The sequence below is a fragment of the Lycorma delicatula genome, chromosome 3, assembly GCF_047948215.1.
Source record: "Lycorma delicatula isolate Av1 chromosome 3, ASM4794821v1, whole genome shotgun sequence".
Taxonomy (NCBI): Eukaryota; Metazoa; Arthropoda; class Insecta; order Hemiptera; family Fulgoridae; genus Lycorma; species Lycorma delicatula.
In genome coordinates this window covers 45,479,730-45,501,428 of record NC_134457.1, presented here as the reverse complement: position 1 = coordinate 45,501,428, position 21,699 = coordinate 45,479,730, and the positions used below count along the sequence as shown (strand labels likewise).

The 21,699-nt window shown below is 31.0% G+C and overlaps 1 protein-coding gene across 2 annotated transcripts in view; it reads left to right on the top strand.

Annotated features, from left to right (window-relative positions):
- LOC142321552 (uncharacterized) overlaps window positions 1–21,699 on the top strand; it is a 96,921-nt gene that overhangs the window by 33,326 nt on the left and 41,896 nt on the right. For both annotated transcript variants that reach the window (XM_075359723.1, XM_075359722.1), the window contains one exon: window positions 12,952–13,068. In XM_075359723.1, coding sequence (XP_075215838.1) covers window positions 12,952–13,068 — 117 coding nt within the window. The remainder of the gene's footprint in view (window positions 1–12,951; window positions 13,069–21,699) is intronic.

The following is a 21,699-nucleotide window of genomic DNA, read 5'->3' as shown; positions in this document are numbered from 1 at the left end:
GTTTTCTGATGAATGTGCAATTTATTCCAGTCCACAAGCCAGAAATATGGTTTTCTGGACGAAGTATAATTCTCATGTTTTGCGTGAGTTTGAAACACCACATGTCATATTGGCTGGGATAAAATAGTTATACTTGTTCGGGTTATATTTTTTTAAGAGTATGCGAATGGTGATTCACGAAAATTTTGTAAAGAAGTTAATACTCTGACTCAACTGACATCGTGAAATGTTGTTTGGATACAGCGTGACGGAGGTCCAGCTCATTTTTGATTTTTTGAGTGTGTAGTTTCCTAAATGAACAATTTCCAGGCAGCTGAATCAGACATGGTTCACGAACACAATTGCCAATGGTGGGCCAGTAGGTGGGCCACCACGAAGCTCCGACTTTACCTGTCAACTCAGTTTAGAGAATAATTAATTCCGGTGTAACTCAGTCTATACGAAACAAATATGAAGATCAGTGTGGTAATGAGAAGGAAGTTTTTTGAACCATCTCGGGAGATGCTTCGCAACATGAAAGAAGGACGTGGAAATGTATAGCTCCGTGCGTCTCACGTAAAAACAAAAATAGTGTTTTAAGCTGTTGATCAAATTCTTATTTATCATTTTTCCGAGTATCTGATTGACTATACGATTTTTAAGACACCCATGACAGTATTTAGCAAAAGAAGGTCATTCCGGGATCTTGTGGGTTTTTTAAGACAACTTTGTATCGTCTGTGTCACACGAATTTTTGACAATATCAATTTCAAATAGAGTGACACTGATGCGTTAAAGACGTAAATATGAAGATATTTTACGAGTTAAAAAGGCGCCTGTAAAACGGCAGTTCACTCATTCAAGTATTTCTGAGATACTCGTTAGTCCTATTTGACACAGTGACAATAATTTGGATAAAATTTATTATGAATAAGCGTCAATGATTTACAAATTTTAATTCGTGCTTAGGTTACTCCTAATTGTTACTTATTATTATTATGAATTACGTTTATCCGGTAAACAATTTACATCGTATCGGCTTTAATTTAAGCTACAATTTAACTTCATATAAAATGCACGAAGAACAATAAAACTGAAAGCATTTTAATATTTTGACGTTTGTACTGAAAGTTTTTATTATAAGATTTGAGATAGAAGCGTTATCCCTATTCGAAAAACTGACTTATACTGACACTTCGAATTCCTGAATTGAAGACTTACTTTCAAACTGTTCTAAATAGGGAGTTATCGTTTTATATGAACCAAGCCATAACTTACATAAGTACTTAACGACCCATAATGTAGGTTTGTTGTCAAAGATAGCATTGTGATTAGGTTCATTACAATTATCATGTGCCTTTCTCCTCGTCCCATATCTATAAATTCGCTCCGTTCTAAACGTTCCCTGCTTAGTCCAGTACGAAACTCTAGTACATAACAGGTTGACACAGTTTAATATTTTATTGTTTTTAAAAGTTTGTCTTTAGTTGCTTCTCATCACAGTCCTTCTGTGTTGCTAACCGCTCCATTTTGCCACCGTAGGACACGCACAACCGTTAGCTTGCCACCCTCGCATTTAGCGCAATACTGCTCCATGAGCAACTTAAAACCGAACCGTTATAGAAAAACTCAATTTATGAACCGAAAATGTTACATTTTATGAGATAAATAAAAACTTAAATTTAATTTTTTTCGGAGTCAGCGTCCTGTACTTTTGTGCTGAAGCATCATATTGAGAGTCGCCTTACGCAAAACATTGCTGTCAATCCTGTCGAGTACTTGTTGAATATTTGCTTTTAATTTATCGTCGCAGAGGGATTTGATTCAGAAACTCTATTCTTCAAATAGCTCTGAATGAAAGAATAGCAACTAGACAAACTTGGGAACATGGAATCCACCGCCCCCAGCCAACCCTCCTGTAATTCATCTTCCTGGAAAAGCCGCATGAACGCGTGCTAGTGACCCTTTCGATTTGTGACGGTTTATTCCATCTTGTTTGAGGAATCCGTTCTTTTTTTCATGATCTGTTAACTGGAGCTAGATTTCTTCGAAAACTGTAAAACTACACTTCTGTATTGGCAGTAAAAAATTGGCCCTACTATACGATTACCAGAAACATTACACCATTCAGATATTTTCTCATCGTGAAGTGGACCGCTCATAAATCCAGTGAGGATTTTCAGTCATTTTTTTGCAAATTCACATTTCTAAATAAATTAAACTTGTTTATCTGTCCATCCACAATTTTTTTTGAGAAGCCGATTAAAATATAAGACCTTTCGGTTTCTCCATTCTATTAAGTTGTAAATAATACGGTTTCAAATTTAAATAATAAGACGTCACCTCCTCATCATTCAAGAGTGAGGTTACAAAGATTTTGGAAGCAAGAAAGAAAGGTTTGAGAATAGTTAGCGTGCGGGATAATCCGAAGGATGTAACAATCGTAATTAACGACAGTGAGACGGAGAAAGGCATAAGAAGTAATGTGGCGGTCAATAAATATCCGATCACGACTGTCACCACGAAAACTCTTGCGGTCAAGGATGATCGTATACGATGTCAGGGTGCAGAACACAGATAAGTCGGTGGAAGACACTGTTATTTGTTCAAGGTGGTATTCCGGAATGGCCGTAGAGATAGTAACGTGGTTCATTATGTAGTGGAGTGCGAGAGCATCTGCGTGCAAAGGTTTTGGAAAATGGCAGATTGTTCATCGACTACCTGTCGTTAAAATAAAGAACTACTTAAACGTTAGTTGATGTTTTCGGTGTCTGAGCCTAGGCCCTGTGGTAAAAATTTGTAAAGAGAAGTAACTTTGTTCGTTCTGCGGCAAGGCTGAATATCACGCCAAGGATTGGCCAGGTTAGGAAAGAAGTCTTTCTTGAGTTTAGTGTTTTGGTTATTGTTTGCAATTTTTTTATTTATTAGGTTTGGAATTTTAGGTTCTGTTTTATTAGTCTTTTAATAGGTTTGTTTTATTTCGGTTTAGTTTTATTTTGTATTTTTGAGTTTTGATTATTACTTTGATACTTTGTTATTTATTGTTACTTTTTCATATTTATTGTTAGTTTGGTATTTATTGATTTATGTAGTTGATTAGTTTTTGAATTAGTGTATGGTGCCTGATTTGCGTCTTGAGCTTACCTAACACCGGGTAAGATTGTAGTTTAGATCTGCTCAATCGGATGGTCTTATTCGGGACTTACTAAGACTTGTTACAGGTTCCGAATTAGGCGTAATACACCGACGTAAATGTCGCTTGTGGCATTCACATTGGTGGCATCTTGACAGCGGCTAGACTGAGGCTGTTGAAGATGATCTCAGGTAAAGACCCTAAAGGCTAGATACGGAGGAGCTGGCGTGACGGTCTGACCGGTCACATGGTGGGTGTATTCCTCTCGGTTTCAAGATGCTCTTTGTTGGGATACTGGAATTCTGAAAATTTTACGTGTAAGGACCCAAAACACAGATAAATTTGCGGCATAAATGCGGATAAATATAGCAGCTTTTTCCTAGATCGATTTAGGCATTTTAGAAAAATAAAACTGCAAAGAACGAAACTTTCCTGCACTGATGTATGAACAGTTCATAACAACAAATTACAATATATGAGAGTAGTAATATACATGAAAAATAGTGGCGCTAGTAATACTAGCGATAGTAGAAGCGTTTAAGTGACACTCAAATAACTGCAGTTTGAAACGGCTCGGTTCGGTTTTAAATTACTCACCTAATGTATGTTAAATGAGAATGTACGAACGCATAGTGAGCGGATTTAAGGAGGCTTTTAACTTTACACCCCTTCTACAACCCTATTGAAACCCCTTTTGAAATTTTTTTATAACTCTTTTTAATTCAAATTCTGCCACGAAAGACATTTATTTCTTTATCATAATACTAAAGAATTTCAGTTCTTAACTTTATCAGCTCCGTACATAGATCTTAGAAGCTAAAAAAAGAAAAAATCTATAAGCTAGCCCTAGTCGAGTTAAGAAGACCCACCGGGTTGGTCTAGAGAGGTTTACTCGTCATTGCAAATCAGCTGATTTCGAATTCGAGAGTTCTAAGGTTCAAATTCTGGTAAAGGCACTTTACCAGAACTTTTATACTGATTTGAATACTAGTTCGTGGATACCGGTGTTCTTTGGTGGGGTTGGGTTTCAATTAATCTAAATCTCAAGAATGGTCGATCTGAGACTGTACAAGATTATACTTCATTTACCTTCATACATATCATCCTCATTCATCATCTGAAGGTAAAACGTTGCGGTGGTTCCGGAGGCTAAACAGAAACGGAAAGAAGTCGAAGAAAGAAATGTATGTAATTTTCCCTCCGCCAATATTAATTAATCGGTAATTTATTATATATATATAGATATATAGATATATACATAGCCATATTATATATACATATATATATATATGTCTATGATACACCACTTTACAAAGTGTACATCTTCATTTTTATTGTCTTAAAATAAAGAAAGAATGTGCATAATTTTTGTGTAGAAAATATATTTACTTTTTGTTATGAAGTAATTAATTGTTAAATCATTAAATGACCTCTGGAATTAGACACCGAATCGCCTGTTTAAGAAAAATAACTGTTACTTGTCTCTTTTTATTAAAACAGCAATTAATTGAACATCTCTCTTGTTAAGAAGAAATGTATTATGGTCCAGAGGTACCAATTACACAATGTCCTTCCTTTAATTAATAGATAGGCTATATAATTCTTAAAACAACAACCGGTTTTCCTCTTTCATAGTGGAGGCTCATTATCTTTTTGTTTGTCTTTCACCATCCGGAATCACGGATAATGTTTAATACTAAGTATTATCCTAAGGAAATTGAGAAAATGTTTCTAAATATTTCTTTATATTTATTAATGAGTTTACTTGTTTATGAAAAAATAAATAAATATGAATATGCATATTATTTAACATATTAATGAAGCGCTGATTCATAACTAGTTTGTTGAAACGCACACTGACTTCTGTCGGTAAATGACGCGTCTCCATCGTCTTTTGACAGTAATACAATATTTTTCTGCCGCGTTTCAGTCTGTTTTATTTTTATTAAGCGTAAAATTTCAATCTACGTTAATTACATAGATTTTCTAAAAATTAAATTCTACAAATTTTATTGCAAAATGTTATTTGTTATTGACCTCTCATGTAGTACCTCGGAGGTGTCAGGCGATTTTAGAAACCAGTTGATAGATCCAATCCACTTGTTTTAAAAAGTCACATTTAAATGTTGTCTAACTGCTAGAGAAAAGTGTGATATTGTCCCATCGTGCTGAAAAGTTTGCCTTTTTCTTATCAGAGGTACGTCTTTCCGATAGATCTGGCAAATTATTCTGCAAAACATTTAAGAATGAACCACCCGAATAATTATCATTGAAAATAAATTATCCCAGTATTTTGTTGCTCGTAATACATCAGCGAATGTTTACTTGGAACCTATATGTTTGTATCCGGTGTTTCGACGGTGCCATGTGAATTTTCGTGATTTCAAATGTAATTGTTTTTTAATTAAAAATTCTACTTCTAGTAAATGTGACTTCATTGCCTTTACCTATTGTCCAGAATCCAGTAATAAACAATTAAACGTATAGGAAGATCTCTAGGAAGTAAATTTTGTACCTTTTGTAGATTAAAAAGTGAGATTTATCTTTTTGCTTATCGCCATACCTTACTTTCTGTTAATCCTTGCGGTAGTAAATTCTTCTGAAACTGATATCCAGGGTACGTATTCAATGTGCTAAATAACTTTTTCTTCTTCACCGACAGGATATTGTTCTTATCGTTCAGCTGTATATGAAGATGGTAGGTATGTAATCAACTGGTGCTACGTAAGCACTGAAATACCGAAGCAAAGCAAATGTTTTCTAGCCTGGAATCCTCCTAATTGTAAATCTTTGATTATATTCTCGCTGTGCAGCTCGTGCGTTTCCATTCCAGAGCCCATAAACAAAAATGATGTTTGTGTATTCTTCATTGGAAAATTTATACGGCATCGTTAGATAACGACATATACGCATTGTTTCATTCACTTATTTAAATGTTTATTGCTCCAGACGAGGCCGAACTGATGACTGTGATATGTGGCATCCTGACTGAGGCAAGAACAAGGCTGAGAGATGCCTTTTGCCGAGGTTCTGAAGATGATGTCCGGTAAAGCCCATAAGGGCTAGATACGGAGGGGGTGGCGTGGCGACCGAAACTACCACATGGAAGGGTATCTTCCCCTACGGAGTCAGAATATGTAATCATATTTAGAGGGTCTATAAGACGATCTGTGGTAAAGCCCACCAGGGCTTCAAACGGAGGGGGTGGTTTTGCGATCGGAATTGTCACAAAGTGGGGTATCTTCCCCTTTGGGGATCAGAATGTTCAAATGAATACAAAAACCTTAATTGTTAAAATCAGCTGTTAGTATTGCCAACTTATGAAATAAATTACATCAAATTTAGATAAAATTAAATGTTAATTAGTTCTAAAGATTTGTAATTAATTTTATTGATGTGGTGTTTTATTTCATTTTGATTTTTTAATTTTGAGTGTCTATTTTTCTAAAATATTGTTCTGTAATATCGGACGTTTTGTTTTGTTTAATACCTAGCTAAAATCTGCTACGTTTTGATATGTTTGATTTTTAATAAACTTAGAAATTCTTAGAGCGCGCGCGCACGTCTGTGATTTAATTTCTGTAGTCTTCATTCGAACTATTTTACTAAGAATCAGATTTTCTAAAAGTTTGTTTAAAGCGTTAATGTTTTATTACCCATTTAACAAAAATTTTACAATTTTACGCCAAACATAAAATAGTTTGGTTTTTGGCCCCAATTTTTTTTCTTTTACAAAGTTTTCACAAATTCTTTTCCCTAGCATCTATACACGAGTAAACAAAAGGAAATGTGGTTCAAACGTGTAAAATTCAACGCTTACTATCCATCCGGTACTGGTCTTTATAGACATCATATTGAAATTTAAATTTGTATCGATGGATATCATTAAATAAAAACTCGTAACATTTAAAAATGCCGGCATTGAAATTTTAATTCACTTTTATTATCGAATAAATTAAAAATTACAATAAACAAAAAGGTAAAACTACTGTTCGTTTAATTAATTTCATTTTAGTTTCTATTAAACCTGTTTGAATGATAAGCGAATTAATTATAACGGTAAGGAATATTGAACATTTAAATGTTGCATTAGATAAATTAATTCAATTACTTCTACTGATTTCTTTTCTTTTCTTTTTTTGAGCTAAAAAAAGTAAATTTCTAGTTAGTCAAGACCAGTCTTGCTTGGTTATTTGTTTATAATGTAAAGCATTGACTAATAAAAGAAATTAAATAAGAAAGTTAATAGATAAAGCTATAAATAAATAAATAAATATATATATATATATATATATATATATATATAAATATATATATATATTTAAAGAGAGAGAGAGAGGAAGAAATAAAATAGTGCACGAAGTAATGAACTGGAAAACTATGAAAGTAGAATTAATTAATGATTATTCTGTCATAACATGATGTTTCAATGTCAACGTGTTTTAGAAATCAATAAAAAGAGTTCTAGTAATGGAAATAGAGTACTGTATATAACACTGATTTTATCGCGTCTACTACTACACATTTATAGTGGAACACTATTACTGTTTTAGTATATTCCATGCATGCTATTTATTGCATACTGTTGCAGTCAGAAGTAAATCAAATTTTAACTAAAATGATACTAATAACAATCTTTTTTATTTTTAATTTGGCAACCGCAGGCTTACCATCCAGTTACAACTAACTACTTAAAAATTCATCATTTTTTAGCGTGTAAAAAATTTAAAGCATGATCAGAATTAGAACATAGAACCTTTCGATACCTATTATAACAATTGAAAACTTTTATAATAAAATATCTTGCGGCTTTCATAATTTCACCCTGCTTTCTTCGCCTTCGGTAAAATTAAGCCATCCTGTAATTTTTGGAACCCAAGTTAAGGGGGTAAATTTATGGTTTTATATGAAATCTGATCTGAGAAATTGAAAAGAAAAATAGATCCCAGAACTGTATTTATAATAGTTTAACCAGCAAAGTGGTTTAAAAAGTTAAAAAGTGGTTTAAATATTAATTCTCACAACTGCAACATCTTCGGTTTCTGAAATATAGAATTTTCATGAAAATATCTGCCCCCTCTTTGCCACCCCCAAATTAATTTTTTTTTAAATAGTGAATATGTGAAATCTGTTTTTAAAGAAGTTTAAAGAACTATCATCCCCCCTCCAATTTAAACGGAGTTTTCCTAAAACCTGCCTTAGTGGGTACGTTATTAAAACGATGTACCCTCCAAAATTCACACTTATCTAGAAAATGATGAGGTTTGAGCTTGTGTTGATGAGTCAGTCAGTCATCCAATAGGGCACTGATTTATCATAGATAGCAACTAAAGCATAATAAGGCCCTTTCTCACAAGGTGAAGTATTGTTTCGTGTTACACAAAAACATTTTTTTAGTAAAGGTTGCACATTGATGAATAAAAAATCATAAGGACAGTTAACATTTTTAATTATCTAAATATCGGATATATATATATATATATATATATATATATATATATATATATATATATATATATATATATATATATACACACACACACACACTCACATACGAGTCATACTTTCATATCTTTTACCTCAAAAAACATATAAAATCTCAAAAAAGATATCTGATTTTTTATATCAAAACCCCTTTCAGAAGGGTATGTATCTAAATATAATAAACATTTAATTATCATAATAAGCTTAGTATTTTATAAGAAGCTTCAAAGCGGAACGGTACGGTCCGATTTTGTTTCAAATAAAATCAGTTTTGTTATCACAAAATAATTTTTGCCATCTAATAAAACATCCTGAAATTTCGCTTTACGATCAACAGAAATACTATATTTAATATATATTAATAGGATTCCTATTCACATGATCAACAATGTTGCATCTACCTGAAAACTATTTACAATTAGTACAATTAATTAATAACAATAAATTACAATAATTTAATTAGATACATTAGTAGGTTGTCATATATTATTATATTGTTGTACTGGTCAGAGACCTGTAACAACCCATTTATTTTATTCTAGTCAATATAATCGATAAATTTCTTTAATAAATTATAATAATGATTCTGTTACCATTATATAAATTCATTGTGTTTTATATGTGTATTTAAATATATACATATATTTATACACATACAATACGACGAAAGTTATCCCCTATTCATTAATCTTTATACATTTATGAGGTCATCAAAACAACTGTTAAAGCTTTTGAAGACTATTTTATTCCAAGTACTTGGTAGATAAACCTAATAGTTTATCTAGGTAAGGTGTAAATAGACAAATACAAATTTAATTAATTTTCTCGTAAATGTAAAGAAAATTAGTGGAAATTAATTTATTTCCTTAAAAAATTATTCTAAGAGTAAATGAAAGCGTATTCTAGATTCTGTTGTACAAATTCAATCAGACGTTAGAATTTTATCGTCAGAAAATCAAATTTTTAGAATACAAACGCTAACTGTAGAAGTGGCCTAGTTATCCGAACGATTTCTGTTCGCTTCGTCAAGTTGTTTTTAGTTTTATTATTAAAGAGTGTAATTATTAAAGACATTAACTAAATAATTAAAACTGTTTTATTTTATTACAGTTACGTAAATTTTTATTATTTTGTGCCGGTTTTTGTTTTATTTTCGTTCCACTACTTTAAATCAAGTCGATAAAAAACAAAAAAAAAGTGAATTGATTTTGTTCGAGTGAAAAACAAAATACCTCGTGACATAGTGATCCATTTAGTTTTTTGTCAGGATACGGTGCACGGTTTTTATTGTCTTCTTTCTCTCTCTCACTCTGTCCCTTTTATCACAGTTAAGCTAATTCATAACAAATACCATAACATTAAAATATTAATATAGTTATATACGATTACTCTTTGTTTTATTGTAATGTAGTATAAATCGTATACAATAACCAAGTACTATGTTTTTAATTTGATAATTAGAGCGAAAATTGTAATTCCAGAACCGTGACGATGATGAGAGTCGTTAACTCATCGTGCAACTATTGTTTTATTGTAATTTTAATATTCATTTAAGTTTTCGTGTAGGTTACACTGTGTATACAAAAGGCCCCCGTCATAATTCTTTTTTAATTACAAATTACATTTTATTTGTGTTTGCAGAAAAATTTATAATGTAACAGAATAATTATGAACTTTGAATATATTTTATATTACATAAATTTTATATAACCCCTCATCAGGAGTACGAAGAGTACTCCTGAATTTTTATTAGAAATTCGAATTATAAATAATTTTTTTATTCTGATCGGTACATTATAATATCAGGAATAGGTAAATATGCTGTTGCACGGATAAAAAAACGTAACTACCTCCCGAAAGAACAAAATGTAGCACAATATAACAGGTGCTACCATCTTGTAGTTTAATAAGCTTATTATCAACATTCAAGAGTTGTTCATTTTCTAACAAAAACCCTTCCATCCATGCCCTTTCATTTTCTAACTGTCACCATTGTTATGGAGTAAACTACGCCTGCTATGTTAACGCGTCTAAAATAACGTACAGTGAGATTCATCGTTATCTAAAAGCCTTTTATGATGATGATTTCTGATCGAAGTACTGTGAGTGCATTAGAAGGGAATTAGAGGGCAGTAGAACTTCGTGCATGAGAAGCAGTTAACCACTGCAAGGTACATCCTCAATATTCGCTTTATCTGCTTTCTGTAAGTGATAAGAAACACCAAAAGAAGGTGGGTGAATCAACAAATCATTGCCACCTAGATAGGCCTATCGAAAGAACGAGTAGGATACATTATTTTACAACTGGAATATGGTAAAATCTGTTTGCGGTGGATGCTATTCAAAGTTAAAAAAAAAATTAACAAAATGAATGCTGTGAACAGCTTCTGAAACGTTATCGTGACGAGATAGAAAACTTCCTTTTCAATATATGAACGGAAAACGAAACTAGGCTACAAAAGACATTTTCTGACACAGTTCTGGGATTCCAAATACGTGTACTTGACTGACTACCCGGAAATAGGATCGACTGTAAATTCTGTGCGATACACAAAGACTGTTAAACACCCGTTGTTGACAATCCACGGAACCGATAATTCTGCAACACGATAATGCTCGGTCACACACATCGCGTACAACTGCCGAGGCTCTCAGGAAGTTGAAATTTGAACTTTTAACTCATTTTCTATCTATACTCACCAGAATTAACGACCGCAAATTTCATTTCTTTACACAATTAAAGAGAAATCTTAATAGAGTATTCTTTTCACCAAAGAACACAGTGTGAGGTCTTGGATTAGGAATGAACTGCCAACATTGTTCATTGACGAAATGAAAAAACCGGTTCAAAGTTAGGAGAAATGTAACTGTAAATGGTGACTGTGGAAAATAAAGGTTATTTTTTTGTAGCAGGTAAAATGTTCTTTTATGACGTATTTGTTTCATTTAAAATTTATTTTTATTAGTGAATAATGAGGGGCTGTATTGCATTTCAGCCATCCCTCGTCTTTATTAGTATCAAGGAGAAAATTGAAGTAATTCTATTGAGAAATTTAGGTTAAACAAAAATAATAATAAAACTCATTCAGGAATTCTAGAGGAACTTTGCTTACAGCTAGGTAGTTGTGAGTTTATTGATTCCTTCTGGTTCCGTTTTTAAACTTTTTCAAGATACAGGTTTCTCATGCACCGCTTTATTTAACGAGCAGCTTTTTATTTCAAATCGACAAACTTTTTTTTAAAATGAAAAACAAAAACAGGATTAAAACATAAAAATAAGAAACTCAAAGTTTAAACCAACCTTAAGATAGTATTCAATTCTAGTTTAAATTTTGAATTTTCGCACCAAATTTTACACTCTTTAAGTAGTCTTTAATTCGGCAACGTTATCAAAAAGTCTAAATTTAAGGAAGAATAAATTTTAACAATATCTAAGGAATAATATTTTAATAAAATATATTGTCATATATCTACTTTCATTTTATCACTTAAAATTGGTTTATTTATTACGAAATAATTTCGTTTTTTATATTTTTCATATCTCTATTAATAATGCGGGCTGCCATCATGAATTTCAGTATTGGAGCAGTTTAAATCTTTTAACACAAGATATTATTAATAAAATATTTATTACTATTATTATTAGAAGAAGAAAGTTTTTGTCAAAAATGCTAAGTTTGTTTTCATCATATAATATTTATTATGCTTACTATCACCTTTTGGGGCTTCCTCAAAATTCAGAACGACTCTTTAAGATACAACAAATGGTCTGCTGTTATATGTCAGACTGATTCATACTTATAAGTATTATCTGGTGCCTATAAAGTATTAACCATGTAGACCTATATTTATGAAATTAAATACTTGGTGAAATCTTTGCTAAAAAGAATCCATTCTTTTTATAATTGTTTAACCAAACTCTCTTATAACTCATCAAAATACTTCGGTTTACGAGAAAGGTTTTTATTAATTTTATAGTAATTTTTTTTACATTTAATGTAATTTACCTTAAAATTTTGTCATGTGTTATATTTAAATAATTAATGGGCTTTCATCACATATATTTTTTATTTTATAATTTGTTTTTATATTTATAATTTATCTTATAAAAACATGTTCTACATAATGTATTATTATGTACCGATCAGCATAAAAGGTTTATTTATTTGCAAGAAAAAGTTAACGGATTAGAATTTTTTTTCATATCAATTAAAAGATTTTAATTTTTCTCGTCTACTTACTTTTTACTTCTTAAAAGAAAAACTTCTCTTTGCAGCAGTTTTATGTAACAATTAAGTCTTATCTCCGTAATTGTCATTTTTTTTTTACTGTGAGATAATATTTTATTGTTACAGCGCTGGGAAAGAGAAAACGCTTCGTTACCGCCTAACTTACGACGACGTCCACCTAAGAAGCCAGATCGCCCACTTACTTCTGATGAATGGAACGAGTTCGCCTACGCCACCGCTCAGGTAACATAATACTACTTTAAGGAGATAATAATCGTCTATGACAACATTGGAAAAAAAGATTTATTCCTTTTTTTCGTATTTTTGCACTCGTGAGCGATTGTGTTTTATGCGATCGAAAAACCTGTTAATAAAACGTTGTTGCTTAAGTCTATTTCATTATATTTATAAATAATACCGACTGGTTGAGTCATTCGTGGATTTTATTTTGTTTTAGTCTAAATAATTTTTATCTTTTAAAATGATGTATGTTTTCTTTTAATTTTTATGCTCGTATATTACATATTTTTACTGCTCGTGTAAACTTGTGTAATATGTAGGTAAAAGTCATACATACGTGGGTACAGTTACGAATATATTACAATGCTTAATTTCATCAGTATACATACAAAAGGCAAGCAAAACCAGCATGCAATTATGACCTACTAACAATTACCATTCTGCATTTGCAAACTGCTCCATACCTAACACCCCCGCTCTTTATAAATTAAAATTAGTTATTTGTAATCACATCGTTACGTTATTTATTTATACATTTAATAAATTCTGTTGCGTAAACTGCATTTATAAGATTTGTATTAGTAAGTGACGTAAGAGTTAATATTGGTAAACACATTTTGTCAAGAAAACTTTTAAGTACATAAATTATAATTTTTACCCGAAATTATTCTTTGTAAGACGAAAGAAATGATATTAATAAATTTAAATTTAAAAATGTATCTATTAAACTGACTTTAATAAAATAATAAAAAATCTGACGTGTACAACACATTACTTTCTTTACGCCTATTAAATTATACATACACATTTAGTTAACAAAATAAGCTTACTCTCGAATTCAAAGATTCTGAGGTTCTGATCATAGTAAAATCTGTTTTTTTTACGGATTTGAGTACTAGTTAGTGAATGCCTGCCGGTGTACTTTGGTAGTTGGAATTCAATAAACCATACATCTCGGGATTGTTTGGCGTGAATCTGTACAAGACCACACCTCATTTACCTGTCGTAGATATCATCATCATCATCACATTGGCCCATAGGGCAAGTTGCTTATTATACACTAAACAGATTGCAACGTACATATTAGGAAAATAAAATTTTAAAAAATAATTTTAAAAAGACCATCAAGAGTTATCTAAGACTTCGCTCCTTGACAGACTGTTAGCAGGAAAATTAAGTAGAACGTCAAATTATGTATAAATGCAAGCAAATAATTATTTATTCTGCTCTTTTGAGTAAACCTTTTGAGATACGGGGCCGTATTTAAATGTAAAACGCTGGCTGCAGTATCTGTTACGTATTTTGAGTACGAGCATTTACCGTGAGGCATATCAGGTTCACCAGTCGGTTTCCCTTCTCTGCACCAGGTGTATTTTTCGTCTCTCAATCATTTTTTTTATATCATTTGAATCATTTTAAAAATTAAATTCGAACCTGAGCTGGTCACAAAGACCGCACCGTTTGAATATAAAATTTATAGTGCCGTACAGGGGTTTTTATGTCTGTTACGTAAATAAATACTTTAATTGACCATATCATAATTACACATTGAATAGATTATGAATTAATAGGAATTACTTTATTTAGAGCTGCGATCGTAATTTTTGGATCTATACATACATACATGAGTATTTTAAAGAACTTGGAAGACAATCAGGACATTGCATTTCTTGTTTCGAATCCTATCACGCAAATTAAAATTTAATTTATTTGACAATAAATGTCTTGCAATAACTTCTTATAATATATTTTAAGAATTTATTGCATATTTATTTTATTTTTATATATTTAAAATTTTTCAAATTATTATCTTTATATTAAATGCTAAAAAAATTGGATGGTCTGTATTTTAAATATTAAGCATTTGATAGTACAAAATGCATTGTCAATTTCATAATTCATTTTTCATATTATTGTAATTTTTTTACAAATTTAATAATAATTCAAAAATTACTTATTTTTGCAACTTTTTCGTTTTATTGTGTAAAATAGTGTATCATTTAGTAATACTACTATTCCAGTATTTTCAAAGTATGTTTTCGTAAAAAAAAAAATGAATAAATACTGTTACAGTAGTTGATGCTTAACAATTGATTTCCTTTTGTTTTAGTTAACGTAATCTATGAACGTTTTTATTATAATATTGAGAATCTAGGATTTTATTTTTCCTGAATTAATAAAATTATTTTGTTTCGTTAGTATGATACAGATTAATATTGTAAAATGTTAAAATGTTGCGTATTTTACTTATTTAAAGTTTGCTGATGGTATTTTTTGTTTTTTATTTCTTGAATTTTTAAGTATATTTTTGTACGTAAAATTCCCGTTCATTCTTTATTTCAAATTAATTTTCTATAAAAGTAAGATTTTTTTTCAAAGGGATTACATGAAATAGAAGTAACGATTTTTTTTTATGTACAGGACCCAGAGTACTGGAAGAAAATAGAAAAAAAAGTCCCAAATACGATAAAGATGATAGGTAAAATTTGCCGTCATTTAGGACGGTAAAGGACGTATAGAATTGGTACGGTTGGACCCTAAACAAGTTAGATACTTGTAACACAAATAAGTGTATCAATGACTGACAGGTAACGTTAGAAAAGGTAAAAGCTTACAAGATACGATTGTCAGGAACCCACCAGTGAAAACGCGAATACTGGACAATGGGAGCATGTATCACACAAAAATTACATGCCTTAAAAATAATTCCTTCGGCATGCCGGAAGGCGGAGGTAAATTTCACCGGGGCAAAATAGGGGTAGGCGACCTCGGGATTGTACGAGTTCGTATCAAACATTACTTTCCATGTTTTACGGACACTACGTTTTCTCATTAGAATACAAGCTATTGCTAAATTTATCAATACTTCCTTATGATTCCTGTGCCTATTAAGGAGACTATGATTTTTTTTATCCTTGAAACCCAATTTTTTCCACCCCTTGGCCCTTATCCAAAGAATAGTAGGAACTTAAACGAATTCGATATTTTACTTAATAAGAAAGTTATAGCGATATTTTGTTTTTACTATTTTATTTTGGTTTTGATCATCCCTTGCCGTAAGGTTGGTCATATCAAAAATTTCATCAAATTTTTAGGTAATGTTTACAGGACTAAAGACTTATTTAAACAGATTCGATATTGTGCCTATCAAATGAAGTATGATGTTTTTTGCCTTCGAAACCCCATCTTTCCCACCCACTGAGCCAATGATTGATTGGTGATATCCAAAAACTTTAGTTAGATAAGTTTTAGGCCCTTATCCAAAGAATAGTAGGAACTTTAAACGAATTCGATATTTTACTTAAGTTATAGCGATATTTTGTTTTTTTTCGAAGTAAGCCCCCCCATTTCCTTCCTCATGATCAGATTTTGCCCATCGGGCTCGACCGAGATTTTTGGTCGTTATATTTTATGTATCAATTTGAAAGGGATTGGCGCAAAATTATGGCAGTCCACAAAAAAGTGAAATATATTTATGTAAATATATTTAAAAAATTTATGGACTGACAGTGGTTTTGAGATTTGGAGGATACAAAACGCGAAGATATGTCGTAATTTTCCGGAAGTCGAATCATGGTATCCATTACAACAGGAAATTTACCTAATTAAGAAATCTTAAACAATAAGTCTACCATTATGAAATCTACCTAAATACGGCAACCAACGTGTTGGTTAAATAATTTAATAAATTATGTCCGCATATTAGCAGCTGTTTTATTTAGTGATTATAAATAATAATATTATGCTGGTTATTCTAGGTAATAAAAATAGTGATGATTTTATAAAATCATAAATAAGAAAACGTATGACGTAACCGATGCTGTTTCCTTTTCAATATATATATCCTTTTCAATGTCGTTAATAATATTTATAATATTTTTTCTTTCTCTTTAAAGTAATTTGTGCCTTTTAAACGATTCTTGAAAACAATTTACTCGTATTTGTATTCAATATATTGATTTTCCACGACCTTGGAGTTTGTATTTTTACGAATCATCTTCGTAAGTTATTATTGTTAGCTAAATTATTTCCTGAATTTTTTTTTTATAAATAAATTGTTAGTATTCTTTTCATGCAATCATAAAGAAAATTGCGCATTATATAAAAATATCGGTAAAAAACGGGAAATTACGTAACAAATTAATTTTATTTTTACTGTTCGTTATTACTTATTTTCTCTTTCTCTCATTCTTTTTCTCTCTAGTTATTATGTGTCAAATTACTCTATAGTATAATGTTTGTTCATCATTCACAAGTCATAACGAGCTCTGTTTTATTTTTAGGTGCTAATAATGTCTAAAAATAAATTTAAAAATGCTTTTTTTATTATTCATTAGCTACAAACTCCTGTCCAAAATGAAATGATTTTTTATACTATTTATTACGGAATATATAATTATTTCATATAATTTTTATAACGTCCCCTTTTTCCAACAAATTTTTACTCTATTGCTTATACTCTTATTATAGCTCTATTGCTGCTGCAGAATAGCTATGAAAGGAAAGTTTCGGCCAAAATTTTGGTTACCGAGATTTTGGAAAATGTCGACCTTTTAAGATCACTTGGTCCAAAAATCGAAAAAAAAAATTCCAGAAGATGTATGTGCATCATGTTTTGGCCTGTATTTTAATTAATATCTTCAGACTGGCTCAACATAAATTCTTCGAACACAGATCAAAAAATTTTATTTTTGGAACATTGATAGCATTAAACTTTCGGCAAAATTAAAAAAGGGAGAGGGGTAGATTTTGGCATATAATTTTTTACTTTTGTATAGTGATTGTATAAAATTTAGATTTAGTACGATGAAAGTACTTTAAAATCAGTTATTTTAAAATTCTAAGTTATTTAAAATCAAATAGATCGATGGAGATTTAATTAAGTGCTGCGGATTTTCAGTATTATTTCTAAACAGTTTAAGTTGACCAAAAGAAACTCTTAAAGCTCGTTGACCAAAAGAATTGAAATTTGACACAAATATTGGACTAAGTATATATGTATATATATATCCTTCAAAAAATAAAAAAATATATATATTTATTTATATCCCGCCTTTAACCTAATTTTTCGACCTCATCGGGCAAAGGTCATCATGGTACCCACATTTCTTTTTAGAAATTATAATCTTTGTTTAGCCTTATTAATTAATATTGTACCAAATCGAGCGAAGTTATTCAAGGTAATAATTACTCCAATAAACTTTTAAGCCTCAAAAAACAGATGGACTGAATGGGACCCGTCCTTAAAATATTATTTTTTTTAACTTTAATCTTCAAAACTGAAAATCCAATTGTATCTAATATTAATGTCCACGACTTGGGAAATTTTTTTCTTAAATCATGATTCATGGAGTCCGACTTAAGAATTATCTATTAAGAATTATATTTTATCTATTTCTTCAGGTTGTGATGAAATTGCTGTATGAAACCCCGTAGAGCAAGGGGTGTCAAATGAGACCCAAATGTTTTTACTAAAAATTCTGATTTCCTTTTTACAAGGAAATCATTATAAAATCATTTTTAAGGTTAATGTCTTCTTTTAACCTAGAAGGTCAATTCGGAGCCAGATATTTTATTGAATATTTTTATCTTTTCCGTAATTGTTTTGAAAACATTTATATTATTTAATAGCGATATTTGCCGACTAAATACAAAATTTTTTTCAATACAGCTATTTTTTTATTTCCAAACTCGTATTTTGTTTTTAATTTCTTGTATTAATAAACTTCATTGTATTACGGTATTATTACTTCGCCGACCTTGATGGACCAGTAGCGTCTGTGCCTTTAATCCGAAGGTTCTGGTTTCGAATCCCGGTCAGACGTGGCATTTTTTTACAAGCTAAAAAATTCATTACAATCCGGTCGGCAGCTGTTATTGAAGTTGAAGTTGAAGATGTAAATAAATATATAAATAACTGATGTAAGCCTTATTAAACTGGGGTAATAAAGTTATATGCCCAAATAATCATATTTTTCTGAAGAGATTCGTTAAATTATTTTTCCTGAAGACCCCAGTACTTTGCCACCATTTGTCTTAACCCAATAAGATTGATCGTGCTTATACATCGATGCCGTAACCAAAAGGAAGTACTCTATTGCTTGTATTTAATGTGATTTATTCACTTCCCATTAAAAAAAAAATATTTAAGTGACCTCCAGTGGTTTTTTAAATGTATTTTATAAAATTTAGTTTCGTTTTAAATTAAGTTTTAGTTAATAAGTCTGATGTAACATATTAAATTTTTAACGGATATAAATTACAACCATCCTTAAATGAAATTAATTATTTCCTTGCAATTATTTTATTTCTTTTTTAAATTAATTAATTACGAGTATGTATATTGGGTATTAATTAATTTTCTTTTTAAATTAAATGAAGAACGAAGGCTTATACAGTTAGCTACGGTCAGTTAAAGTTAATTTAGCCTCTCATTAATTGTACATCTGCGCGCACGCTCATTTAAATAGCAGGTGCAACCACACCACAAACTGATTGTACCGAATCTATGAATGCAGGACTTCATTTCCTTACAGGAAAAAGGAAACGTAAAAAATCGGATAATATGTCGGTTGTGATTTTGGTCTAAGATGATAATCAATTTTATGCATAATAGTATTTATTCGAGTACTTTATAGTTAATACAGAAAGCAGAGATTAAAAGAAAATCAGCTCTTTAAAATGAAGCTTTGTTTTGCTTTTGCCACTAACTGAAATTAAAATAAAATAATGAAGTTTAGATTGGATTTATACGACTGGACCCCGGATCACATAATTTTACTTATAGATATCTCTTACTTATTTTACTTATTAATATCTCTGCTTCTAGATGGATTTTTTTTAATAGCCATCAAATACTAGAGTAAGCAACTTAAAAGCGAGCCGCTATAGACGAAACACAGTTGTGACATGTAGCACTTTATGAATGAGATTTAAAAAAAAGGTAAATTAAATTGAAGTACTATATTTACATTAGCAAAAGTTTACATATTTACCGTATTTTTTTACAAAGTACGTTCGAAGTAAGCGCTATGTCTTTTAAATAGCCCCAAAGGAAAAAAATCACAAATAAACAAACCTGGTAAAGGCGGAGGTCACCGCCCTCTGCTGACAGTTCGTTCTACTATAAAAGCCGCATAACTGCGTGTTAGTGATCTTTTAACTGAGCATAGAATTCTTCGTAAAGTGTACGACAGTATACTTCTGTATCGACCGTCTGGTGAAAAAATATTGATCCTACTATACGATCACCAGAAACGTCACACCATAAACCGGTTTTCTCAACATAAAGTGGATGCTTATAAATCCGGTAAGGATTTAGTCATCTAATACCTGGTTTTGTGCAAATTAACACGATAGAAAAATGAAACCGTGTCTCATCTGATAAAAAGTACAGTACGGGGTCTATCAGTCTATCGGCAATGTTTTCGACAAGCCGGTCGCAATTATTAAAACGTTTTGGTTTGTGTATTTTCTTAAGTTGTTGAATATTTTTTTACGCGATGCAGTTTCAAATTTCTATCATGAAGAATCTTATAGCAAAATGTGTATCTTTCACTTCCTTGATGTGATTTCTTACACATAGATATTTTCTTACGGTCAGAATTTCTTATCTAAATATCGGCTACGACCTCTGGAGTTCTAACAGGAAGTCGCGTATTTTGTTCTTCGTTTGAATCCGACCCCTTTTAAAACAATTTTTTGACCAAATCTTATGGACTACTGTTTGCTGGGAACTGGCATATGGAAATTTTTCCTCGAATATTTTTTTTTTTAAATCATCCGGAACGCACACAAGTTTCCATTACAGCAACTCTTTCCTTCAAAGAAGGCGTTTTAGAAAAACACAACTGCACTGAAAGACATGCGAAACAAGATACTGAAAGATAACAGTTCACAATTAACAATAATAGACGAGAGGAGTCATACGCAGAACCAATAGTGGCGCTAGTAGTAGCAGCATTATAGACGACCTCAAACAACTGCAATTTGTTTTTAAGTTGCTCACCCGGTAAAAAACTGACTGATTCATAGGCAAAGGTGCACAAATACAAAGCTAGTTATGTTGGTATTAAAATTACTTGAATCCACATCGCATATTTTCAGCGATCACATAATAAAAATCCCCGGAAGAGTTCTTAAGAGGACTAAATCATGGGTAATGAAAGTATAGATTGTAATACAAATGCTACAGAGGACCCTGAAATGATAAAAGTAAACCAGCCCAAAGAGTGCTTTAAAGTAGTTAGCATTCATTCATCCCTTTCAAAAGTCCTTGGAAAATCTTTACTTAAGATGGGAGCAGCATATCGGTGATTATTGATTTTGTGTTGACTAGCTAAGATATATTTTTTCCTAGGATCCAAAATAGCCATTTGGCTATTTTTTCCTCGATTGGAGATTGTTTGTTCCTCAAGGAACAAACAATCTTTCTTTAGTAAATCTTCAACGTGGTACCATGAAAGTCATGAAAAGATTGAAGTTAATCTTTAATCATGGAACCCATTACAATAGGTAGCTTTCTTATGAAATCGACCTAAAATCTGATGTGGGCTTCACATGACTTCCTTCTACGCCGATTAAATTATATATTCACATTTCTTAAAATGAAAAGTGCATAAAATTTTATTTTAT